Genomic DNA, 26,855 nt, shown 5'->3' on the forward strand with positions numbered 1-26,855 from the left:
TTGAGATCACAGTAAGTCCGTGAGATGCTCAGTCTGTATCCTGGATGCATGCACAACAGAGAAAGTACTTGATAACTGTCCTTCTTAATATGGTGCTCTAAGCACATGCCTCCTTTGGGCCAATTATGCCCTTTACTAAGTGCAGTGGAAGAAAACAGTACTAGTTTGTGGTGGTTCTCTGGCCAGGTCTGCCTCTACACAGGGTAACAGTAACCCTTGGAGATCTCTGTCTTAACAAGACAGGGACCAGTCATTTAGGAAAACAGTGTAGACACTATTTTGAGGATAATTACAAGGACTTACCTTTTCGAAGTAAATACCTTTGTTGCGTGCCTATAAGCACTGTTGTCATCTCATTTGATTTTATAACTGTGGAATGTCTCATTAGTTTCTTCATTTATATACGAGGAGACCAAGTGAAGCTCAGAGAGGTGACATTGCTCAGTTACAGCTAGTGAGTGGTGATTTTGGAATTTAAACTCAGGTATGTGTGCATGCTAAGTTGCTTCAGTCATGTTTGACTCTTTGCGACCTCATGGACTGTAGCCCACCAGGCTCCTCTGTCCATTGAATCCTCCAGCCAACAACACTGGAGTGGGTAACTGTTCCCTTCTCCAAGGGATCTTCCCAACCCAGGGATCAAACCTAGGTCTCCTGTGTTGCAGGCGGATTCTTTACCATCTGAGCCACCAGCAAAGCCCTGACACTAGTAAACAGTTGTGGAATGAGTAAATGAGTCTCCCCTTCCCACGCTTTCTCCATCAGCCTATCTTGTCCTCTTCCCCCATCCTCCTCTGACTTGGCCTGGTGTTCCAAACTGCTGTTGAGCTGCAATTAAAGGTGCCAGATGAGGCTGCTGTTAAAACCCAGGGCTCTTTTCCTGGCTGGAAAGGTCTGGCCCTCTTCTAACCCAACCCAAGTCACTTCTCTGTCATCCAGGCAAAGGCCCGGAGTTGATCCAGGTAAATCTGGATCGAGAAAAGGGACAGTGGGGGAGGTGAAGCCTGCAAAGGAGTGAGGCAAGAGGCAAGGCCAGAACAAAGGTGGCTGAAGACAACTGCAACATTTTTCAGAAGGGTCAGGTCCTTTGGGATGCCCAATAGATATTAGCCCAACGGACAGAAATCCCGCCCCGGGCTTGGGACCCTGAGCGGTTGGGGACTTTGGGGGAGGCCACCCGCACCGAGGGGCCCACGGGCTGTAGGGCCACCTCGGGGCGGCGGTGGCTCCGGCCCCGGAGCGGCCCCCGTCGGTCCCCGCAGGCGGGCAGGAGCTCGGAGGCCATTGGCTGGCGGCGCGGGCGGCGGAGGGGCGGGGAGCGCCGCCGAAGGGGACTGTTTGCTCCTACGGGCTGTAGATGGAGCTGTCCGGCCCCGGCGAGGGGGAAGGCGCCTGGAAAACGTTCTTCTTCTCCCTGGCCGGCCCGAGCGGGGGAACAGCGCTCCCAGGATGCAGTTTGTGTCAACACGGCCGCAGCCTCAGCAGCTGGGCATCCAGGGCCTGGGGCTGGACAGCGGGAGCTGGAGCTGGGCGCAGGCCCTGCCCCCGGAGGAGGTCTGCCACCAGGAGCCGGCGCTGCGCGGGGAAATGGCCGAGGGAATGCCGCCCATGCAGGTGGGTGCACCCCCGCCGGCGCCATGGCCGCCCGCCTGCCGTGGGGGCGGGGCGCGGGGCCGGGGCGGCGGGGGGCCCCGGGCCGCGGGCGGGGGTGGGGTCGGGGGGACAGGGGCTCGCGCGGCAGGCCGGGCCCGGCGCCCTCGCAGGCCCCCGCCCGCACCCCGGAGCGGCGGGCCCCCGAGGCCGCGTGCCCGCCAGGCCCGGAGCCGGCCCCCCGGGGAGGCCCCCGCGGGGCCAGGGATTTGCGGGGGGAGGGCCCGGAATGCGCGGTCCGCGCCGTGACCGCGTCCCCGACCCCGGCCCCGGCCCGCCTAGGGGCTGGCCGGCCGCCTCGCGCCAGGCCGGGGACCTGGGCGCGCGGGGTCCCTGGTCAGATTTTACCGCTGCGGCCAACTCAGACAGAAAGGTGTGTTTAAATGTTGTACGGCCATCATCTCTCCCCAAGTGTAACAGCGATTCACGTTTCTCCCTGGCACCGGCTGTGATCGAGGAAGGGGCCGGTGGGAGGTGCTTTTGCCCTTTTGCCAGCGGTGGGCAAACTTGGCCGCACTGTTAGAAGCACCTGAGCACCTTTCAAGACTCCTGACTCCCAAGCCTCCTCCAGACCGGTGAAATCTGAGTCTCTGGGGTTGAGAGTGGGCACCGGTCCTTAAGGAGGAGCTCACGGTGCAGACGAATTGGGGAGCCAGAGCTCCAGGGCTGTGTGTGAGGCGGAGACAGGCCTCCATGGCTTTGCCAGGGGCAGAGGGTGGGACCTGACCTCGGCTGGACTCCGCCAAGCCCCCCTCTGTCCCTGGCCTGGTTCTCAGCCAGCCAGGTTCTGACACGTCGGCCAGGAGTTGCTGTGTCCTGTCTGACCATGTTTCAGCCTTACATCTCCAAACCTGTTTAGGGGAGCAGAATCTGCCGCCCCAAAATCTGCCTCCTTGGCACCAGGATTATTTTAAGATGGTTATTTTAGAGGAGCTGCAGGCACAGGAGACGCTCTGAAAACCAAGTAGGAGTTCCCTTTGTAGAAGAGAAACCTCCATCGCTATACCAGGAAGAGGGCATGACTCAGTCACTAAAAACTCTTTATCAGAGAAGGCAGCGACTTATATCTGCATTAACCTGTGCCCTTACACCCTATCCTTTCCCTGGGTACCTCCATAACTAACTCCCCAGCCCCCCAACGTCATCCTTTGTCTTTAGCTGAAGACGGTACTTCATACAGTGGTTTGGGTCATTTTGGCAGATCACTCAGGTCTCTGGGTCTTGCCCATGTTTACAGGAGGTATGTTTGTTTGTTTAGTCGCTCAGTCGTGTTAGACTCTTTGGAGTCTAACACCCCCATGGACTGTAGCCTGCCAGGCTCCTCTATGGGATTTCCCAGGCAAGAATACTGAAGTGGGTTGCCATTTCCTTCTCCAATACAGGAGGTATACGTGTTACTGAATTTGTTTTTCTCATGTTGATCTGACTTATGGCAATTTGACTGTGAGACCAGGGAAGGACCTAGAAGGGTAGAAGGAAAATTTTTCTCCCCCAACACCTGCGAAAAGTAAACTGGGCCCAGTGACGTTCTGAACTTCCACCTGTCAGCCCTTGACCTGTTCGGTGGGCCAGGCTGGAATGACACCTCTGTGTGCTGAGGGCACAGCTTTGCTGGAGATGCCAGGACCTCTCGCCCAGGCCCTGCTGCCTTTTCTCCCATGTCAGGAGTCGCTCCCTGGAACCTGTGTGATCTTCCTCTGTGGCTGCCACAGCCGTGCTGAGTCTCAGAGGGCCGTGAGCATGTCTGTCCCGACCTGCCCAACTCACCTCTAAGTAACAGGTCTCCACTTCACCCATCCTGAGGGCCCCTTCAGCAGCAACAGAGAGAACAGAAGGTGACCCTTCCCCTGTCACATGGCAAGGAGAGACCATTTCAGCCCTGCTGTCCAGCAAGCCCTGGGTGCTGGTGGGGTATGGGGCCAGTCCCCGGGTCAGCATTACACAGTGACCACCCCTCTCTTGGTCATAGGGATCAACTCTTAACTTGCATCCTGGGGACTTTGCCTTTCTGGGTGAGGACCCAGAGCTAGGGGTACTGGAGGGCCAGGGCCACTGGGTACCCCTCCCCTGGGGAAGCAGGAGGGGTGGGGGGATCTTCTCCTCCTCTTAGAAATGCTCCCCCCTCCCCCCTCCTCAGGGAATGACATTTTCGGGCACACCCACTTTGGAAAATATGAATACACAGTTGTGTAAGGAGACAAGGCTTCTCACTTGTTCTCTGGCTCGGGCTCCCAGTGTCTCCGGTGCCCCCAGCCCCATTATCTGAACTGTGTTTTTGTCAACCTGCAGCACCTAGAACCGCTCCAGTAGGCGGTGCAGAGCTGTGCTCTGGAAAGGCACTTCTCTGGGCTTCTATTTCATCATCTTTAAAGCAGAGCTCTAGGATAATCGTTCTTGCCCTAACCTGCTTAGAGATTGCTGGAACGATTAGGGGGCTCGTGACTGACGTGAACATTTTTGCTTTGAAGCAGCAAATGCTGGGCAAGCTCTTCGGAGTTCACCATTAAGTCTAGCCCGCGAAGAAAGCAGCTGGTCTCTTCCAAGAGAAGTGGCCTGTGACAGTTTAGGCCAGGGTCCACCACCTTGACCTGCCATGGGTCAAGGTGAGTGGTAGACTAGCGACCAGCCCGACTCCCGCAGGTCGGGAGTGGGAAGGTCGGGTGGGTGGGTGCCCAGCTACTGCTGCGGACCTTAGTGAACGCTGTAGCCAGAGAGGAAGGCGCTTGGCGGGAGAATGGGGATCTGCAGCATTTGACGCATTGTCCCCTGCTCTCAGGCCACCTTCGCTCCTTACACGGGGTCTCATGCCGGCCATCACTTCCCCCACTCTGCCCGCAGGCTCAGGAATGGGACATGGACGCCCGGCGACCGATGCCTTTCCAGTTCCCACCCTTCCCAGATCGGGCCCCTGTCTTCCCCGACCGCATGATGCGAGAGCCCCAGCTACCCACGGCAGAGATCTCGCTCTGGACCGTGGTGGCCGCCATCCAGGCCGTGGAGAGGAAGGTGGACGCCCAGGCCAGCCAGCTGCTCAACCTGGAGGGCCGGACGGGGACAGCTGAGAAGAAGCTGGCTGACTGCGAGAAGACAGCCGTGGAGTTCGGGAACCACATGGAGGGCAAGTGGGCCGTGCTGGGGACCCTGCTGCAGGAGTACGGGCTGCTGCAGAGGCGCCTGGAGAACATGGAGAACCTGCTGAGGAACAGGAACTTCTGGGTCCTGCGGCTGCCCCCGGGCAGCAAGGGCGAAGTCCCCAAGGTAAGCGGTGGTCCCCAAAGGGCAGGGAGGATGGTGAGGACCTTGATTTCATTTTGTCAGGCCTTCTCACAAACCTCTCTGACCCCCTGTTGCCCAATGTTGGTGTCCTCTCAAAGCCGGCCTCCATTTGAACAACCTTGTCTGGAATGTTCTTCTGCAGGGAGGCTGGCCTCCACCCATTCCCCACAGAGCCCGTGGGTTCTGTCTGTGAGCCTTTTGCCCTCTCTGCTCCCAGTCCCTCCCAAGCGGTCTGGGTGTCTGCAAATTCCTAAAGCTTTTCCCGCCTGGGTTTTCGCCTTGACACCTTCAAAGACCGTTTGTCGTTGGCTGCGGTCTGCGCCTGCTCCTCTGCATGCGGCTGGAGACAGACCCAAAACCACTCCAAGCAGAGTTGCTGGAGTCATGACCGTCACCAGCGGGCCCATCTCATGATCAGAATTCATGCTCCGTTTCCTATTCTGTTTTCCCTCCCACCTTCTCCTGGCCCATCAACCCTGCACTCTCAGTCAACGGGCTGCTTTCCCAGGCAGGAATACTGGATTGGGTTGCCATTTCCTTCTCCAGGGGATCTTCCTGATCCAGGGATGGAACCTGGGTGTCCGGCATTGCAGGCCAATTTTTTACCAACTGAGCTGCCCAAATGAGAACTTAAATAAGTCTGTACACTGTGATTGCTATGTCTCTAAGCTTTTCCCCCTGTAAGTGCCTCCTTTGTCTCTCCCATATCCCCTTGTAGTACTAGGCCATCTGACCTGTGGACTTCCTCACTGTCTGGACTCTGTTGCTGCGTCCTCCCTGGTCTCATTTACTGTGTTCCTCTCTTCTCAGTCTTCCAGTAACCTGGGGATTGGGTTATTCTCCCTGAACTCATGTGGCTGAGGCTCTTGCCGCCACCTCGTCATCCTGTTGGTCTTGCCAGAGCTCTGATGGTGTCCATAGAGCCAAGGATCATTGGAACCACAGTATTAACCTCCCAGTCTTCGTCTTCCTGCCCTTTCATGCAGGAGACCACCCTTCCTAGAAACACCTGTTGGCTTCTGGACCCCCTGGAACCCCCTTCCCATGTTGGTTCTTTCCCTACAGCACCAGCTGCTGCTTCTCAGTCTTCTTTGCCGTTCCCTCTCCTTTCCTTATGTTTGGAGTGGTCCCGGGCTCCTCCTGGCCTGCCTGCGGTCTCTCCTCCCTCCCTCGTGATTTCACCCAGGCTCAGCGCTGTAGATGCAGTCTGGGTGCTGTCAGCTCCCAAGTGCAGTCTTTCCCTCCCACTCTTGCTCTCTGTATCCTGCCTAGACTTCCTTCTCGAATGCCAGATTCGCATTCCTGCCTGCTAATTCAGCATCTCCATCAGGCTGTCAGCAAATATCTTAGATTTAACTCAAACCAAACTGGGGCCTCCCTGATAGCTCAGTTGGTAAAGAATCCGCCTGCAATGCAGGAGACCCTGGTTCGATTCCTGGGTCAGGAAGATCCCCTGGAGAAGGGATCAGCTACCCACTCCATTATTCTTGGGCTTCCCTCATGGCTCAGCTGGTAAAGAATCCGCCTGCAATGCAGGAGATGTGGGTTCGATCCCTGGGTTGGGAAGATCCCCTGGAGAAAGGAAAGGCTACCCACTCCAGTATTCTGGCCTAGAGAGAATTCCCAGTTCATGGGGTCATAAAGAGTCAGACACAACTGAGCGACTTTCACTTACTTACTTACTTAAACCGAACTTCCGATTTCTGCCCGAACCCTGTTCTCCTCAAAGTCATCCTCATCCTTCCAGCTGCTCAGGCCGCAAGCCTCGGGGTCATCCTCGCTTCCTCTCGTTCTCGCACCTGATTTCCATTATATTAGTAAATACTATCTGATTTTTCTTCAAAATATGCACACAGCCCCCCCCCCCACCCCCCGCCACCTCACTGTTCCCACCTTTGTCTAATTGTAACCACCGCTGCCTCCTGTCTGATTCCTGCCGTGGCCTCCGCACTGGTCCCCTTGTCTCCATCCTTGGCCCCCACCCCAGACCATCTATTTTCAACAGAGCAGCCAGACTGATCCTTTTGAGAAATATAAATCAGTCATATCACCTCTGTTTAAAGCCCTCAAATGGCTCCCCAGGTTATTCAGTTTAAAAACCTCCATTTTGTCAGTGGTCCCCTCCCTCAAACCCACCCCTCTGACCTTATCTCCCCCTCTTGCCCACTCCTTGCTGCCAGCGCACCGGAGGGTCCCCATGGCAGGGACTTCCCTTCTCTGAAGCCGCGCCCCTGCAGGCCGCTCCCACCAGGGGTCTGCTAGCCGCCACTGGATCAGTGTCCCCTTCATGGCCACCCAGCCCAGCACACTCTTTCCTTGGTCCCTGCTCGCATTTCCTCCAAGCAATTAAGCGTTCAGGTATCTGAAATACTTTCTGTGTCTCTTGGTTGGCTTTCCTCCGCATGGTTCACTGCAGCATCCCAGTGCCTGCGACAGGACCTGCTTGTAGCAAAACATGTGTGCCGAGTGACTCTGCAGCTGGAGGGCTCACGCTTCCACATAAGGGCCTGGCCCTTTTTTATCTTTGGTTCTGGCAGTCAAGCCAGTGGCTTGGCCAGAGGAGGTGCTGGGCGGTAATCCATCGAGGCCTCGCAGAGCTGAGTCCTAACAGCGGTTCCTCCCTAAGCCGCCCTCTGCCGCTGCAGCCCGCGGGGCTGGTCTGTGTAGAGTTTGGCGTATAAACCATGTTGCTTGTGTTCATCTCCCCACACGCCGCCCTTTGCTGTTGTCTGTGCTCTGCACTTTAACTCAGTGCCGAGTCCTGGCCCCACTGTGCATTGAACCACGTGTCAGGGTCTTGATTTGTACCTCACGGAACATGGCTTACTTGTGGGGTCCAGAAGCAGAAAGCTTGGGTTTGAATCTTGGCTTCACCACGTATCAGTTTTCCTACCACAGGTCAAGTATGTTTTCTGTTGTCTCTGGGCCTCCTCAATCCCTCTTAGGAAAGAATTGACCTTTAAATAAGTCATTCAGTAAGTGAACTCCCAGCAGGTCCATCTGAGATTCAGTGTTCTCATCTGTAACATGAAGATGATAATACGCTTGATTTGTGGAGCTGCGAGGACTGCTGTGACAACACCATGTAGCTCATTGTATTAGTTGTCCATTGCTGTGTAACAAATACCCCAACACTTAGCAGCCTAAAAAAATTATTTTTTATCATCTTACAGTTTCCATGGGTTAGGAATTCAGGAGCAGCTTAGCTGAGTGGTTCTGGCTCAGAGTCTCATGAAGTTATAGTCAAGCTGTTGACCGGGGCTACAGTCATCTGAAGGCTCAACTGAGGCTGGAGGATTGGCTTCCAGTTGCTCCTTCCTTCCTGGCAGGAAGCCTCAGCTAGGTCCTCACTGCTTGAACCTGTCCTGTAAGGCTGCTCAAGCATCCTTATAACATGGCAGCTGTCTTCCCCCAGAGTAAAGGATCCAGAAAGAGAGACCAGGATGGAAGCTGTAGCAACTTTTATGACCAAGCCTCAGAAGCTGTTTTACAAATTTACTGACATACTGAGTGCAGCACGCTAACAGCATCATCTTTTAGGATTTTAAATAGCTTAACTGGAATTCCATCACCTCCACTAAGACGCTTGCTACTTGGAAGGAAAGCTATGACAAAGCTCGATAGTGCGTTAAAAAGCAGAGACATCACTTTGCCAACAAAGGTCCATAGAGTCAAAGCTATGGCTTTTCCAGTGGTCATGTACGGATGTGAGAATTGGACCATAAAGAAGGCTGAGCGCTGAACAATTGATGTTTTCGAATTGTGGTGTTGGAGAAGACTCTTGAGAGTCCCTTGGACTGCAAGAAAATAAAACCGATCAATCCTAAAGGAAATCAATTCTGAATGTTCATTGAAAGAACTGATGCTGAAGCTCTAATACTTTGGCCACCTGATCTGAAGAGCTGACTCACTGGAAAAGATGCTGAAGCTGGGAAAGATTGAGGTCAGGAGGAGAAGAGGGTGGCAAAGGATGAGATGGTTAGATATCATCACCAACTCAGTGGACATGAATTTGAGCAAACTCCAGGAGATAGTGAAGGACAGAGGAGCCTGGTGTGCTGCATTCCCTGGGGCTGCAAAGAGTTGAACATGACTTACTGAACAACAAAACAGCAGAAGCTGTAGACCATCACTTCTTTTGTTATTAGAAGCAAGTCACTCAGTCTTGCTCACACTCAGTGGGAGGAGAATTAGGCTCTATTTTTTGAAGGGACAAAGAATTTGTGGATGTATTTTAAAATATCCACAACCATAAGGCACCATGAGACTGTTAATATTGCGGGCCATAGTTTTAATTCCTTGTAGACTCTTGGCCTTGTTAGATGCATTCTCTTTGTCAGATCCAAGGAAGGCCATTGTCTCTCAGCTGCTCTGTGCCTTGTGGTTTCTATTAATTGTGTAATTATTCATGGATAATTCATGAATAATCTTTTCTGTCTGGCTGAACTGTAGGCTGCCTGTAGTCTTGGACCATGTTTCAGACTTCTGCCACATCCTAGCACAGTGAAGTTTTTGCAAAGTGATATCTTTTTCCACCTGGGAGACTATGGTCCCAGAATTTTGACTGGTGAAGGGAGGCAGAGGAGTTGGTGTGTTGGAAAAGGTAACGGATTTTTTTTTTTTTTTTGGCCGCACTGGGTCTTTGCTGCTGCACACGAGCTTTCCCTAGTTGTGGCGAGCAGGGGCTACTCTTCACTGCGGCGCGCAGGCTTCTTACTGTGGTGGCTCCTCTTGCTGTGGAGTCTGGTCTGTGGGCATGCGGGCCCCAGTAGTTGTGGCACACGAGCTTAGTTGCTCCGCGGCACGTGGACTCTTCCCAGACCCGGGATCGAACCCACATCTCCCGCATTGGTAGGTGGATGCTTATCCATTGTATCTCCAGAGAATTCCACCAGCTTGGTTTTGAATACATTTAGTGTGAGGTCCTTAAAAGATGAATAAACGAAGCCAGTCAGAAGACCGTTGAAATGTGAACTCTGAAGGGAAAGTTGAAGAGTGTCATCTACAAAGAGGTACCCACAGAACTTGTAAAAGACACAAGCCAAAAAAAAAAAAAAAAAGAAAAAAGAAATTGCCAAGGGGAAAGCAAGGAAACGGAAGAGTGAGGGCCAGATCTTGGTCTCTGGGGGAAGAAGGAGGAGCTGTAAGGAAGATGAGAGCCAGGCTCCATGGCTGTGGGAAGCAAGCAGGAGGAGATTTCAGGAAGGTGCTCTGGCCTCTGTGAGGACTGAGGGGTCGAGGGTTAACGGCAGGAAGCTGATAACCTCCCAGGAGGTGGTTCAGACAGTGGGGGGCCCATGGGCAGATTTCAGGGGGTGAGGGATGTGTGGATTGTGAAGAAAACACAGAGCGTGCATCTTGGGATGTTTCTTTTTTTTTTTTTTTGAGCCATGCCAAGTGGCATGTGGGATCTTATTTATAGTTCCCTGACCAGGGATGGAATCCGTTCTCCGTGCAGTAGAAGTGTGGAGTCTTCACCCCTGGACAGGGAGGTCCTTGGAATGTTTCAGGAGAAGAAGGCATGTAGCCTCACTGAAGGAGGCAGAGTGGAGGGCTGGAGGCCCTGAAGTGAGAGCAGGGTGGGGAGAGACGGAAGATGCCAGAGGGAGAAGCTGGCGTGGACTGAGTGTCACAAGCAGGAGGAGGAGAAATGAAGGGCACGTGTGGGGAGTCGGCTCGCCTGGGAGACCGGCCGAGCCAGGAGCTAGCGACCAGCAAGCTGCCATCAAGGGGAGACTGGGGATGGCTGGGGAGAGCGAAGAGCTCAAAAGAAGCCTCCCAGGGAACACAGCGAGATGGGAACAAGCTGGCCAAGAGGCTTGCGAAGCAGCCTGGAGCCTCAGCCAAGAGGTCAGAGTGTATCGCGATTGTCACCTGCAGAATTTCGTGACCTTTATCTCGGGCAGGGAATTTAAATGAAGACGGCTCTGCCTCAGTTTTCCTAGGCTGGGGGTTCGCCCAAGTCTGTGGAAGGTCCGGGGGATTAGAAGTTCTAGTTCTGTTTCTACAGATGGGAGTGAGCTGCCAGGCGGTAGGAGGCACCCAGGTGCGCATGTGGCACCTGACCCTGGCACTGGTACCTCTCCTCTGTGTAGAGGCACTGCCTACTCACCAGACAGCGTGCCTGCGGGCCTGCCCAAGAGGGCAGCTTTTTCTAATTCACACCAAGGTACCACGTGTCAGGTACCAAGAAGGATGGTACCAAGAGTCAGGGCTTGGGGAGAACCGAGGGCTTGGGTTTCAGGGTGAGGGGGAAAGGCTGGCCCAGCAGGAACAGAAAGTGTTAGGAGGTGAGGCTGGTGGTCAGCACAGGGCAGCTCAGATCCTAAAGTCACGGAACTGAAACCATCCTGAACGATTCTATGCAGATAAGGTCATGCTGGTGAGTGACCGCAATGGGCAGACAGGAGGCCTCACCCACCCGAGATGACAGCTTTATGGGGCAGACGAGATGCCCTTGAACCTTGTGACTGATGTTAGACAACTGACAACTCAAGCTCCAGCGGCACCTTCCTACTGTGGGCGAAGACCATTCAACACATCCAGCAAATGCTTCCTGACTCCGAACTACGAGCTTCTAGATGCTTGGGACATCGGTTCGGTTTAGTCGCTCAGTCGTGTCCGACTCTTTGCGACCCCATGAATCGCAGGACGCCAGGCCTCCTTGTCCATCACCAACTCCTGGAGTTCTCTCAGACACGTTCATCGAGTCAGTGATGCCATCCAGCCATCTCATCCTCGGTCGTCCCCTTCTCCTGCCCCCAATCCCTCCCAGCATCAGAGTCTTTTCCAATGAGTCAGCTCTTCGCATGAGGTGGCCAAAGTACTGGAGCTTCAGCTTTAGCATCATTCCTTCCAAAGAAATCCCAGGGCTGATCTCCTTCAGAATGGACTGGCTGGATCTCCTTGCAGTCCAAGGGACTCTCAAGAGTCTTCTCCAACACCACAGTTCAAAAGCATCAATTCTTCAGCGCTCAGCCTTCTTCACAGTCCAACTCTCACATCCATACATGACTACTGGAAAAATCATAGCCTTGACTAGATGGACCTTAGTCGGCAAAGTAATATCTCTGCTTTTGAATACGTTATCTAGGTTGGTCATTGTGGTGCCCAAAACAGATGAAGATGCCAGAGCCTTGGCACCAGCAAGTTTTAGTGACAAAAATGTAGCTGTGCACCTAGAGGTGACAGAAATACAGCTTCTCAACAGGATTTCATTGTACTTGATTCCCTGAGACTCCAAGAACCTACTCTATGTCTGTCACCCTGAACACCAAAAGCTTGACCTTTGGGTACCCAGTTGACCTTAAAGTGAATTTACAAAGGATGTGGTTAAATGTTTTATTTTAATTTTTTTATTATATATTTTTTCAAACTTTTAAACTTTTCATTTTGTATTGGCACATAGCCGATTGACAATGTTGTAATAGTTTCAGGTGAACAGCGAAGGGCCTCAGCCATACATATGCATGTATCAATTCTCTCCCAAACTCCCTTCCCATCCAGGCTGTCACCTAACGTTGAAATGCCTCATTTTTAAAAGGCAGTGGTGACCATCTGTTATTGGAAGCTCAGGAGAATCAGAGTGGACTGACTCCACTGAGACAGGCCAAGCAGGATGGGGAGGTTGGGGCCATGGGGACTGGGGCCAGAGTCTGGGGTGGAGCGGTCAGTACCCCTCCCGGGAGCTGGGGAGGAGCAGCAGGCAGGAAGCACCAGACTAACACTGTTGTTGGCCCAGGTTCCAGTGACCTTTGTGGACATCGCTGTTTACTTCTCCGAGGACGAGTGGAAGAACCTGGATGAATGGCAGAAGGAGCTTTACAACAACCTGGTTAAGGAGAACTACAAAACCCTGATGTCCCTGGGTAAGTGTGCCTTCCGTCCCCCGGGTGAGCATCTTCGGAGTGAGGGGTGACATGCTTCCCAACCCAGGGTGCACCCCTAGGCAAGGTGTTTCATGTTTATACTTCACAGAAATTCAAGAGACAATGTGCTTCCCTGTTAGGAAGTTAGAGCAATTGATAAGAGTATGGAAAGGAAAGACCCAGGAACAGGGCCTGTTACTACAGAACTGAACACTCTGCTGCTACTATTCTGGAATACAGCCCAACAGCATCCCTAGGCGCTACCTCCCAGCAGCCCTGGAGAAGCCACCGGTCTCTGCTGCTGTTTCTGGGTTCCAGAACCCAGCTAGTTCTCCACCAGGAACTGGAGGATCCATTGACTTAGACGCTCCTGAGAGGTGACCTGACATAACGGTCACCTCCGCCCGCCAAGAGGGGTGCCAGGGTAGAGGAGGGGAGGGCTCCCCATCGCCCTTGATGGAGACCCTTTGGTGAAGTTCCCTCAGCCCTTCCTTGCCTTCCACTTCACTCCAGACTCAGAGGGACCCGTGTCCAAGCCGGAAGCCCCATCTCAGGCTGAGCCCCGGGAAGAGCCCTGCGTGTGGGAGCAGCGTGACCCAGAAGAGAGAGAGATCCTCATGGATCCAGACGCAGGTGATGGCAGCTGCAGAGAGCCCCAAGTTGGGGTGGGGCGGGAGAGAAGCCCCCATCCCAGCATGAGTTCCGGGGGGCAGCGGGGCGCGGCTTCTTTTAGTTGTTCGTGGGGCCGGTTCTGCCGCCTTGCAGATTGGGCGGTCACATACAGGAAGTTTCAGGGCCAGGAAGGCCACCATGGAGGTTCGTCTTTTGGGTTAGAGGCATGTCACTTGAGATGCCCAGGTAAACTGGAGACGATGGAGAGGGGCGGCCTCCCAGGCCTGACTGGGGCGCTAGACATGGGAGCGGCCCTGCCCAGGCAAGTGGGCAGAGAGGGCTCTGCGTGGGTGTGTGGTGTGCGTGGCTGTGTGGGTGTGTGGTGTGCGTGATATGCACAGGGTGCTTCGTATGCATGCTGTACGTAGGGTGCGTGGTGTGAGTGGTGCGCGTGGTGCACGTGGCCGGTTGCTTTGTGCCCGGCTGTCATCTCCAGCATTCTCAGCCTGTTCTCACAGGCAGATTTACCCTCCAAGGCTGTCCCCTCACCCGAGGGGAATCTTATGTTCTAAGGATCCAGTTCCCTGAGAACATCACACCTGGTGACAGGAAGTGTGCAGGTTCTCAGGGACTCGGCTCTCCTGACAGTGTCGGACCAGGTGAAATCCGGTCCTCCGACCGTATTCTCTGCCTCGTCACAGCAGCCTTCCTATCAGGGCCCTCTGCCCCTCCTGTCTTACATGTGGAGGGCGTATTCACTGAAACCTCCCTAGAAGGTTGCTCGAAGACAGCCCCCTCCCTCCCAGTCTGCTCTCCTTCGGTTCAGTTCAGTTCAGTTTAGTCGCTCAGTCGTGTCTGACTCTTTGCGACCCCATGAATCACAGCACGCCAGGCCTCCCTATCCATCACCAACTCCCGGAGTTCTCTCAGACTCACGTCCATCGAGTCAGTGATGCCATCCAGCCATCTCATCCTTTGTCATCCCCTTCTCTTCCTGCCCCCAATCCCTCCCAGCATCAGGGTCTTTTCCAATGAGTCAACTCTTCACATGAGGTGGGCAAAGTACTGGAGTTTCAGCTTTAGCATCAGTCCTTCCAATGAACACCCAGGACTGATCTCCTTTAGGATGGACTAGTTGGATCTCCTTGCAGTCCAAGGGACTTGTAAGAGTCTCCAACACCACAGTTCAAAAGCATCAGTTCTTTGGTGCTCAGCTTTCTTCACCATCCAGCTCTCACATCCATACATGACCACTGGAAAAACCATAGCCTTGACTAGACGGATCTTTGTTGGCAAAGTAATGTCTCTGCTTTTCAATATGCTATCTAGGTTGGTTATAACTTTCCTTCCAAGGAGTAAGCGTCTTTTAATTTCATGGCTGCAGTCACCATCTGCAGTGATTTTGGAGCCCAGAAAAATAAAGTCTGACACTGTTTCCACTGTTTCCCCGTCTATTTCCCATGAAGTGATGGGACCATATGCCATGATCTTCGTTTTCTGAATGTTGAGCTTTAAGCCAACTTTTTCACTCTCCTCTTTCACTTTCATCAGGAGGCTCTTTAGTTCCTCTTCACTTTCTGCCATAAGGGTGGTGTCATCTGCATATCTGAGGTTATTGATATTTCTTCTGGCAATCTTGATTTCAGCTGTGCTTCCTCCAGCCCAGCATTTCTCATGATGTACTCTGCATAGAAGTTAAATAAGCAGGGTGACAATAGACAGCCTTGACATACTCCTTTTCCTATTTGGAAACAGTCTGTTGTTCCATGTCCAGTTCTAACTGTTGCTTCCTGACCTGCATATAGGTTTCTCAAGAGGCAGGTCAGGTGGTCTGGTATTCCCATCTCTTTCAGAATTTTCCATAGTTTATTGTGATCCACACAGTCAAAGGCTTTGGCATAGTCAATAAAGCAGAAATAGATGTTTTTCTGGAACTCTCTTGCTTTTTCGATGATCCTTATTGACATGTGATTCACATTGCCATAAATTCACATTTGGAGTGTAGGATTTAGTGGTTCACAGGCTGGTGCAGCCATCAGCGCTATCTAATTCCAGAACATTTCCTCATAGGGAACCCCACGCCCGGGAGCAGTCACTCCCATTCTCCGTACCCTGCCAGTCACTGGTTGCTGTGGATCTGCCTATTCTGGACATTTTGTCTAAATGGCTCCTTCCCTGGCTTAAGCACCACACGTTTGAGGTCAGCAGCTGTGACGACCTTTCCATGAAAGCAGTGTAACCTCAGCTGTTCCACTGAGTTGTCATCTATCCCTGTATCACATAGGACAGAGACCACGGTGTCCATTTAACCGGGGACGGAGCAGACAGAGCCAGAGAGGCCAAGTGACTCATCGGCTGGGTGGAGAGCAGACCTGAAACCCAGATCCGAGTCTTCCGTTTCCTCATCTAGTCTCTTTCCTCCTGCCTGAGCTGTCTCCTGCCGGGGCTGGTGGTATAGGTCACACCAGAGAGCCTCCTAAGAGGAAGATGCCCTGTGGTCGCGTCTTGGGGTCTACATGGAACATGCGCTATTGTCCCTTATGCATAGGATGCTGTGTGACAGCCATCCAGGAATGGGGCTGGGCTGCTTCCCTTTGCCCACTCTAACTTCCTGCTAATTGTGTGTGTGTGTGTGTGTGTGTGTGTGTCTGTATGTCTGTGTGTGTCTGTATGTCTGTGTGTGTCTGTGAGTGTGTCTGTGTTATCTGTGTGTCTGTGTGTCTGTGCATGTCTGTGTGTGTGTCTGTGTGTGTTGTGTGTGCCTGTGTGTGTCTGTCTATGTGTCTGTCTGTGTCTGTGTGTATCTGTGTTGGTGTGGGTGTGTGTCTGTGTGTGTCTGTGTGTATGTCTGTGTGTCTATTTGTGTCTGTTGGTGTGTCTGCGTGTGTCTATGAGTGTATCAGTGTCTATCTGTGTCTGTGTCTGAGTGTGTCTGTGTGTGTGTGTCCGTGAGTATTTCTCTGTGTATCTGTGTGTGTGTGTGTTTGTGAGTATGTCTGTGTGTGTCTTTGTGTGTGTGTGTGTCTGTGTTGGTGTGTGTGTGTCTATGTGTGTATGTCTGTGTGTCTGTTGGTGTGTCTGTGTGTGTGTCTGTGTGTCTGTGTATCTGTGTCTGTGTGTTTATCTGTTGGTGTGTCTATCTATGTGTCTGTCTGTGTCTGTTGGTGTGGGTATGTGTGTCCGTCTGTGTCTGTTGGTGCAGGTATGTGTGTGTGTGTGTCTGGCCCGATCTTTCTGACTGGGGTGCAGGATGAAGCCGGATGTCTCCCACGTGGAGGGAGCCCTGTGGCCCACCCTGGCAGCAGCCACCCAGCATACCCAGCACGGGCTGTCTCTGTGCTCTCTGCCTGCCTTCTTTTACCTTGCTCTGCAGCATGGACCACCCCCTTGCCCTGGGGGTTGATCACCCCCTGCTCCCAGGCCCTTCTGCTCCTCAGGGTTCTTGGTGCCCATAGGAACCCAAGGCCCCTGCGCTCTCTTCCCTGGCGAGTGCTGTCGGTTGTGCCCCTGACCCCGAGCTGACGATCATTCCTGAAAACGGTACCGACCGTGTGACCCTCTGTCCCTAGGAGCAGAGCCCCTGGGGCCGGCACCGGACGCATCCTCTCAGGTGAAGCGGGAGGAGGCCCTGTGCACCCGGGCTCAGCGGGGCCTGGAGGAGAGAGCCATCCCCACGGAGTCCATAACCGGTGAGTGAGCCACCTGGCTGCCCGGGCTGAGTGGCTGAGGGAAGGGTCTGCGTGGTCTGCAGGTGCCCAGCATTCTCTGACAGCTGTGCCCGGCCAGAGGCCTGAGCTGAAGATGAAGTGTGGGTCCACGATTGATGGATAGGAAAGACAGGGTTTCCCACGAGGCACAGACACCGTGCGTGATGGGGACGAGGGGCCAGCACCTCTAGCCTTAGCTGTTCTGTTTTCTCTTCTTTGTAACATCAGGTTTTAACTATTCGTTTCTCCCCTCGAAAAACAGTGTCTGCCGAAGTCTGAGAGTGAAGCATTTTAGAGGTTCGGTGGGTAGGGAATCTGTGGGTCCCTAAGACCTGCTCCCAAGTGGGAAGAACTGATTTGTTTTAAACAAACACAGCTGTTGCCTCTGTGCCAGCCGCCCCCCTGCCCTAGGCACCATCCTGACGGGCAGTTTGGGTACTTCTTTGACAGCATCCATCCAACATGTGTACGTGAGCACTCTGTTCGAGAAGATGTGGCTTAGTCAGAGTTCTTCAAAGAAGAGTAGGGTGTGTGTGCACACCCATGTGTAAAGAGAGAGGGATTGAATTGAAGGAGTTGGCTTCTGCCAGCTGGAAACCGGGGGCAGTCTGCTGGTAGGATTCACTTTTCCTCAGGGAGTCAGTCTTTTCCTATTTGGCCGTCAGCTGGTGGGAGAGGCCCACCCACATAACCGAAGGTAATCCACCTTATTCCAAGTCTATGGGTTAAGTGTTAAACTCCTCAAAACAAAACAGCATAACAGCATCCAGAGTAATGTTTGGCCCGCTATCTGGGTACTGTTGCCTAGACAAGCGGACACATAAAATTACCCATCACAAGATACAGTAATGCCCTGTGACTATAAGTTAAGATGATAGTATATTATAAGTTAAGATAAGCTCTTAACTTACCCATGGGTTAGAGCTCCACAAGCTTCATCCCCTTAGTCAAAGCCTCATATTCATAGGTGAGTAGTAACAGCCCCCCAGCAGAGGAAGACAGCTTTCCAGTTCATCCAGCTCATTCCTCGAAAGCTTATATAGATAGCCATGTTACTATCTCCAGTGGAGTCTTTGAGATAAGAAAGCAATAAAAGGTAGATGAAGTTTAATGGAGTCTGCAGAGGAAAGAACAGGTAGGTTACATCTTAGAAAATTCTCACTAAGATGGTGAAGATAAAAGGCTTTCTTGTTCAGTCGCTCAGTTGTGTCTGACTTTTTGCGACCCCGTGGACTGCAGCATGCCAGGCCTCCCTGTCCTTCACCGTCTCCCAAAGGCTTCCTGGAAGTGTCATTTCCCTGGCTGGTCCTTGCAGGAGGAAGCCCTCCCTCATGCCGGTGCTCAGGCTTCGGGTGTGAAGCTCCGTGGAAGGGGTTACATTCCTGAAGCACAGACAAGCTCTCTCAGCGATGACCCTGTGATGTCATCCCTCCCCCGTAGTTTCCACTTATTCTCAGCAAGAGCGCCAGCAGTGGGGGCCAAGCCGACCTAAAGCTTTAACGACCTCGAATGATTACTGCTGATGTTTAGGGAAAAGAACCTATTGAGAGACATAAAGCAGTGCCTGGTGGGCGGGCCCGTGTCCCCTAACCCCTTTGCCGCTCTGTCCCATCAAGCAGACTCGCCGGCCTCCGCCCAGGATCTCCTGTCCCGGATCAAACAGGAGGAGCCCCCGTGCGTGTGGGACCAGCAGGACTTGGCGGAGAGGGACATCCCAACAGACCCCAACTCAGGTTAGTGGGCCACCAGAGCACGTGGAGGGTGACGTTCCTATCTGCTGGGAAATCAACCCGACTGAGTCACTTTGGTCCAAGGCCAGTGAGAAACTCAGGGAATGAACCACTGTGTGTTCCCCAGAGGACGACTTTGTACCCATTTTTGTGTGTAACTACTAGAAAAGCGAGGAGGATTTCTCTAAAGGAATCCTTACATCAATAATTTGTCCTGTCAGTGAACTGATACTGAAATGACTTAGCTGATTTCTGAAGTATAATCAACAAGCCTTTTATTTATTTTGTACTTTTTTCGGCCATGCCACGCAGCATGTGAAATCTTAGTTCCCTGTCCCAGGATCGAACCTGCACCCCAGTGGAAGCACAGAGTCTAAACCACTGGATGGCCAGGGAAGTCCCTCAAAAGCCTTTTAAAGGCTGCGCATATTTCTGACAGAAAGTAATTTACATTTTCTGGAATTTTCCTTGAGCGAATACTAGCTAGATGACTCCCAGAAAATTTCTGGGGGTAGTCCAGGCATAAAGGGGAGCATAAAAGAGCAGTAGGGATGCTCTGCCCACCCAGGCCCCACGTGCGTGTGTGTGTGTGTGTGTATGCACGTGCGTGTGCGCATGTGTGTATATGTGCTTACGTGTGCACACGTGTGTGTGCATATGTGCATGCGCTCACGTATACTTGCAGAGTGGAGGAGGCCAGCGTCATCTCATTTGGTGGTTGTGACCCCTGGGGACACCAGGCAGAAAAGCCGATGTAGAGTCTGGGGTTCCGTGTAGTCTGTCAGCTCTCCAGGGTCACACAGTTTGGGGTGGGGAGCTGAAGGGCTCCAGGACAGAGGAGGAAGCAGCGCCTCCTGATAAGGGAGGTGGGCAGTTCTTATTAATGACCCTTGTCCACTGCCTCTGCTGTCACTGATCATGAAGGCCTCGCCCTCCTCCCTCTGTCCTGTGGGCCGTCAGAGGCTGGGCTCCCCTCTGGCCTGGCCCCACAGATGGCCCTGGGGCTCCCAGGATCCCAGTCCTGGCTCGGTCGCCACACGGGCCTCCTGAGAGATGGGCCTCCTGCCTGGCTGAGCCCGGGTGCAGCAGCATCAGTGAGGTCCATTCAGGACCTCAAAGAGGGTGGGGGCACAGGATACCCAGACTGGCACACGCCCTCTGAGCACAGCAGTGGCCTCTGCGTGTGGTGGTGTTTGAGCCTTTGGTGGGATGCTCGGTGAAATGAACAGGCTCTAAGTCTGCCTTCTCTCCCCAAACAGAGTCTCTGATCTCCGCCCACGATATCTTGTCATGGATAAAGCAGGAGGAACAGCCGTACCCGTGGGGCCCACGCGACTCCATGGACGGGGAGCTCGGGTTAGACTCTGGCCCCGGTGAGTGGGGCACCCAGCTGGGCCCCTGGGTATTTGGTCCAGAGGGATGGCTGCTCACCCACCTTGCCCCTTACAGGGTGATGCTCTGTCGTGGCGGCCTTTCAAAGGCCTGTATCAAAGCATTGACCCCTTTCCTTTCGAGGATGCAGGGGTGTTAGTTTCCTAGGATGGCTGAAGCAGCAGACATTTGTTCGCATAGTTCTGGAGGCCTGAAGTCTGAAGTCAGAGGTTTGGCACAGCCCTGCTCCCTCTTAAAGCTGTGGGGGACCCCACCTTGCCTCTTCCTAGCTTCTGTGTCTGTTGGTGATCTTTGCTGTGACCCTAATCTTCTGTCTTCACACCGTCTGTGTGTCTATGTCTTGTAAGGTCAGGAGTCACGTGGGATCAAGGGCTTGCCCTCCTCCAGTATGACCTCATCCTAACTAATTACCCCTGGAAAGAGCCTATTTCCAAAGAAGGTCACACTCTGAACCACTGGGGGGATCCAGATTTTGACATATCTTCTTGGAGATATGTCTGTCTTGGAGATAACATCTTCTGTGTTGCTGTTGTTCAGTTGCTAGGTCATGTCTGGCTCTTTGTGACCCCATGGACTGCAGCACACCAGTCTTCCCCATCCTTCACTAGCTCCCAGAGTTTGCTCAAACTCATGTCCATTGAGTGGGTGATGCCATCCAACCATCTCATCCTCTGTCGTCCCCTTCTCCTCCTGCCTTCAATCTTTCCCAGCATCAGAGTCTTTTCCAATGAGTCGGCCCTTCGCATCAGGTGGCCAAAGTATGGGAGCTTCAGCTTCAGCATCAGTCCTTCCAATGAATATTCAGGGTTGATTTCCATTAGGATGGACTGGTTTGATCTCCTTGCTGTTCAAGGAGCTCTCAAGAGTCTTCTTAACGGCCCGGGAAAGGAGAGTGGACTGGGAGTGAGAGGAGCTGAATGTTGACAAAAGTTTCAGTGGCATGCTGGGACATGCTGCCTGATTGTGAAAGTCTGAAAGATAATGGAGGTAAAGAAGTAGTGAAAGCAAGTATCGCTAACTCTTAAAAAGAAAAGGAACAGAGGAATGAGATGAGCTGGTAGCTGGATAGGGGAGCACATGAAGTCAAAGGAGGGTTAAGTTGGGTGAAGCTGTACTATTGTGTCTGGAAGGATACTCACTGCTTTCGAATCCTCATTCAAACTGCCTTAAAGAATAAAGACAAAAAAATAAAACTAAAAAAGAGAATTGCGGTAGCCGAGGACAGAAACCCACCCATCCACACTCAAAGAATAAAGATATTTATTCTCTTATGTAACGAAGAGGTGGTCTGGTTTCAGTCTCGGTTAGTTCAAGGATCCAAGGCCCCAGGTTCTTTCCAATCCTTGCTCGTCCACCTGTGGTGTGGATGGAGCAATATGGCCACAGCTGTTCCAAGCATCACCTCCAGCCCCAGAGGGGAAGGAAAAACCATCTTTTTTTCCCTACACTCTCTCCAGGGAATGAGGAAGCCTTCCCAGCAAACACATCTCATTGGCCAGAACAAGGTCATATGCTTGTATCTGAATCAGCTACTGGCCAGGGATTTCCAGAGTTATCAAGTCCTCACTTTAGACCCTGGAGGAGAAGGTGTGACATCTCCTTGGAAAATGGAAAAATGGGACACACTGATTTGCAGGGTAGGAGGCCAGGGTCTGAGACGTGTGATCTTCTCCAGCAGTCTTCAGCTGCCTGAGTGCTGTTACCCACACTGGGGTCCCCTGGGCAACCCCGACAAAGGAAGGGGCAGAGGGACCCAGGAGCTAAGCTGGGTCAGGAAGGCAGAGCACCAAAAAACGTGCCCGTACTGAGCGAGACGAAGGATAAGAGGAGGATTGGGACCGTTTGGGGTTGGGTTTCCCAGGAAACAGTCCCCGAGATGGAGGTTTCCTTGGGGGGTACTCTTGTGAATAACACCTACGAAGGAATGAGAGGAGCAGATTGTGGAGAGGGAGAAGCAGGGCCCACAGTGCAGCGGTGACAGAGGCCACAGCCAGACCTCCCGGCAGTGTCGGCTGAGACGGGGGGTGCGGGGCGGGCTCAGCCCAGTCTGTTTAGGAGCAGCTGGTAAGGAACACATGTCATGGTTTGGGGCTCCTGTAGGAAGAAGGGACTGTGAACAAGGGATCCAGGAGGTGATGATGGAGGGTGAAGGAAGGAGAAGGCTCCTGAACATGGTCATCAAACTGAGTGGTTCCTTGGGGGTCAGAGTCCTGGCCTGAGGTCACGGCTCTGATCGATGCTCTAGGCTTTGTGTCCCTCTGACCCCACGGTAGTGCGGGAGCATGGACTATGGAGAGGCAGGGATGCAAGCAAAGAGCATCATTGCAGGAGCAAGACTGGTGCTTCCTGGGGAGGCTGGCCGAGCAGCCGCTTCCACAGGAGGGGGTGCACAGCGTCATGACGTCTGCTCCCCACAAATGGGATCTGAGGCCAGATGGGACTCACACCAACACAGTTGACCCCACTGCTGTAGGAGGCCAAAGGCTGCATGCTAGGTGGAAATGCAACCTCACAAGGGAGGTGGGAGGCATGCCCCCAGCTCCCTGCATTCCACTCCCCTAGGCCTTTAGACAGGCTTTTCACCTGGGATGGTGGTGGTGGTTCGGTGGCTCAGTTGAGTCCGGCTCTTTGCCACCACCCCATGGACTGTAGCCCGCCAGGCTCCTCTGTCCATGGGATTCTCCAGGCAAGAAGACTGGAGTGGGTTGCCATGCCCTCCTCCGGGGGATCTTCCCAATCGAGGGATCGAACCCCGGGTCTCCTGCACTGCAGGCAAGTTCTTTACTGCCTGAGCCACCTGTGTGGTGGGTTCACCTGGGATAGGTTCTGGCAAATTCTTTCCTTCTTGTCAAGAAATTCTCTTTAGATAAATTAGCATCAAACGTCAATACAGTTAAGTCTATTTCCAGGCAATTCTGCCTTTCAAGGGAGCTTTCGCAGAGCGCCGCTCTTCCCAGCATCTGCGGGAGTTTCCTGACCTAGCTGCGTGCCCCCCACCTACCCGCTTCGGGTGCCTCCGGCTCACGGCTCTGTGCGGGTCCGAGGGTCAGGCAGCCGTGTTTAATTCCCTCATCCTCGGGGGGAGCTGGGGGCCCGCCAGCCCATGACTCGCAGGAGGCCTCAGAGGACCTAATCAAGGACCCGGCCCCCACCCCGCCTCGCAGAGACGGTTTGGGTCCCCCGCGCCCCAGACGAGCCGTATCAGCATGTCGCTTCTTCGTGTCTCTCCCCACAGGTGACAGCCTGCTGATGGTGAAGAACCCGGCCCCGCCCCCGCCGCCGCCGCCGCCGCAGCCCGCCCCGCCGAGCCTGCCCCCGCTGCCGGCGCCCCCGGAGGACGCGGGCGGCCCCCCGAGCCGCGGCGGGGGCGCGCTGCTGGACGACGGCTTCCCTGCGCTGCCCGGGGAGCGCGGTGCGGGCGGCGAGGGCGGCGCGGGTGGCGGCGGCGGCGGCGGCGGGGGCGTGGGGGCTGCGGGCGGGGGTCCGGGCGGGGGCTGTGGCAGCTGCTGCTCCCCGGGCGGCCTCCGGCGTAGCCTCCTCCTGCACGGCGGCAGCGGCGGCGGCGGCGGCGGCGGGGCGCGCAGCAAGCCCTACTCGTGCCCCGAGTGCGGCAAGAGCTTCGGCGTGCGCAAGAGCCTGATCATCCACCACCGCAGCCACACCAAGGAGCGGCCGTACGAGTGCGCAGAGTGCGAGAAGAGCTTCAACTGCCACTCGGGCCTCATCCGCCACCAGATGACCCACCGCGGCGAGCGGCCCTACAAGTGCTCCGAGTGCGAGAAGACCTACAGCCGCAAGGAGCACCTGCAGAACCACCAGCGGCTGCACACGGGCGAGCGGCCCTTCCAGTGCGCGCTGTGCGGCAAGAGCTTCATCCGCAAGCAGAACCTGCTCAAGCACCAGCGCATCCACACGGGCGAGCGGCCCTACACGTGCGGCGAGTGCGGCAAAAGCTTCCGCTACAAGGAGTCGCTCAAGGACCACCTGCGTGTGCACAGCGCCGGCGGCGGCGGCCCCGGCGGCGGCTCGGGCCTGGGCGCCCCGCGGCCCCTGCAGCCGCCGCCCGAGCGAGACTAGGGCCTGGCGGCGGCGGCGGCGGCGGCGGCGACAGGAGCGGGGCCGGGGCCGGGGCCGGGGGGCGGGGATGGCGGGGAGAGCCTGGGGGCGCGTCGTGAGGCTCCCCCCGTTCCCCACCACCACGATCCCGCCCTCGGTTCTCTGGGCGCCTTCCCTCCCTCGAGCCGCCACCTGCTGGAAATTGGGAACAGGAATTGCACTCCAGATAGGGGTTCCCCTGAGGGTGGGAGGGGCTGGAGGGAGTCCCCTAGACCTGTCCGGCCGAAGGGGCAGCCCAGCTCTTCTCACGGGGTAGACCGAGGGGGCTTCCTCCCGCAGGGACGGTCCTGAAAGGACATCGAGGAGGCCAGCACACACCCCCACCACCCTTTGGGCACCTAGCCTGCCCATTTGGCCTCTGGGCTCTGGGGTCTCAGATCGTGGTCAGGGAAAGTCACCCGGGAGTCTCGGACCCCTGCCGAGATCAAGAAATAGGGTCCTAAGGGTTAAAGCGACCCTAAAAAAGGAAGACGAGGTGTCCAGGTGAAAGAGGAGGGACGTGCTAAGGGGTGGATCTCCGTGATGACAACACTGCCTCGCGTTTGAATAGCGCTTTATACTTTTTTTAAAAAACACGTTTTTCTATCCGTTATCGACTTTCACCCTTAGCCTGTCCCTCTGAGGTAGGTGGGGTCGGAGTTTCCGACTAGATAGCTGAGGAAGGGGAGACATAGCTGAGATGGTTTAGAGGGGCGGGCGAAGGACCAGGGCCAGGCCTCCAGCGGAGTGTCCACCCCACCACACACGCGCTGCCTACCTCTGGAACTGGAGAGACCTCTGTGGCCTGGTCTCTCTGCCCCTGGCCCACCACACATAAATCAGAAGCAACAGGGGGCCCACTCATGGGGTCGTGGGGTGGGGAATGGGGAACGGGTTGACTACAAAATGCCCCAGGAATATGCTTCTGGAAGGTTCTCGGTGTTGGGGCACTGCTGGGTGGGAGGGAGGTCCCCCCCGTCGGACCCCCAACCTGTCCCTCCCTCGTTGGCCCCTCAGTGTGGTGCCCCTGGCCCTCTGGAGGCAGCTGGTGCCCCAGCTCAGACCTCGTCCTGACAATTTCCTCCTTTCCTGGGGCCGCGCGGGGTGAGGTTGAGGCGCCTACTGCCAGAGCAGCCAGGCAGGAAGTGAGTCTCATCCCAGGAGGGCCCGGGCCAGTAGGTGCTAGCCTCTGAGAGCCTCTGTCTCTCTCCTGCCCTGAGCCTCCCAACTGGTGCTATCTGTTAACCGGCCATGCCCCGTGGACTCGGACACAGACCCTCCTGGGCTCCAGACCCTGCAAGCGCCTGCGGGGGGTAGGGGGGTGGCCCCCAGGGGACTCCCCACCAGTCGGTGCATCTCTTCCGTGGTCCTGATGGGCCACAGTCTCCATTTCTGCGTCTTGCATGGCCAGGCACTGGGGTGGGGTGGCGCGCCCCAGGCCCCTTGTTTGCGTCAAGAATGACTTCTGCTCCTCCCCTGGATCCCATTTCTCTCCCAGCCGGGGAGGGGCCACAGTTCGTGAGTGCTCTGCCTCTGCCCCTCCCCTCATCTGTGCCGCTCTGCTTTCCTCAGACCCCTTTTTGCCATGCAAAGGGAGTTCCTGAAATTAAATAAAAGGTGTCCAGATCGCAGACTGCATGTTCACAAGGCTGGAGGGTTCTCCAGCGTGGCTTCCTATAGTAAACCCTCAATGAACTGGAATCCAATTAACTGGGATTTTTTTCTTCTTCTTCTTCTTCTATTCTGCTTTAGGAAGGAGGCACATCTTAAGAAAATGAGAAGTTAAATATAGACAAGCTCAGTGGAGTTTTGTTGGAGCAGGAGGGGAAACCTCTAGTCTGTGGTTCTGGTTGGGAGGCAGCAGTATTCTGCCTTTCAAAAGCATGTGGAGAGAATCACCATTTTCATAACCTAAATCACAGAAAGTGAGACCAACGGGGTGGTATTTTGCTTTTTGGCTGCTGAGTGTGTGAAGGAAGAGGGAGAAACCCCTATTGAGACATGAGTTTTGTCTGGGGCCAAACCACCCTGAACGCACCCGATCTTGTCTGATCTTGGAAGCTAAGCAGGGTCGGGCCTGGTTAGTACTTGGATGGGAGACATGAGTTTGAAACATCTGCGCCCACAGCTTGAGTCTGTCCCTTTATTTCACCTTAAGGAGCTGATTCCCAAAGAGGTTTAGTGACGGATGATAAGCGAGAGAGCCGAGTCTGGGTTTGGTTTCTTGCGTCCTAGTCCGGCGGACCCCACTGCACCAAGTGCCCCCTCCGTTACGCCACAAGTCAACCCAACCCCCAGCTCCGGCCCCGTGGGAGCCCTCGTGTGAGCTGACCAAAGCGGTGACAGTCAGTGTGGACCTCCCCCAGACAGCGAGGGTCCTCGGTGTGGCCCCAGCAGTCCATCTACGGAAGCAGGGTGGTCTTGCTCTGCGGTGGATTTTTATTTTCCTTCCGCTGATGTGTTAATTAAAAAGTATTTTAATTAAAAAAATGAATGCATGCAGTAAAATTTGGTTTTAAAAAAAA

The 26,855-nt window shown here is 54.5% G+C and overlaps 1 protein-coding gene across 1 annotated transcript; it reads left to right on the plus strand.

Annotated features, from left to right (window-relative positions):
• Positions 1-1,419: 1,419 nt before the first annotated feature.
• On the plus strand, positions 1,420-26,855 carry ZNF282 (zinc finger protein 282). The gene is made up of 8 exons (XM_069588658.1): positions 1,420-1,614; positions 4,489-4,908; positions 12,668-12,794; positions 13,308-13,427; positions 16,976-17,095; positions 18,733-18,846; positions 20,103-20,216; positions 23,471-26,855. Exons 1-8 carry the CDS (start codon positions 1,450-1,452, stop codon positions 24,310-24,312), a joined length of 2,022 nt encoding a protein of 673 aa, XP_069444759.1. The 5' UTR covers positions 1,420-1,449; the 3' UTR covers positions 24,313-26,855.

The sequence above is a fragment of the Ovis canadensis genome, chromosome 4 (assembly GCF_042477335.2).
Source record: "Ovis canadensis isolate MfBH-ARS-UI-01 breed Bighorn chromosome 4, ARS-UI_OviCan_v2, whole genome shotgun sequence".
In the NCBI taxonomy this organism is placed as follows: Eukaryota; Metazoa; Chordata; class Mammalia; order Artiodactyla; family Bovidae; genus Ovis; species Ovis canadensis.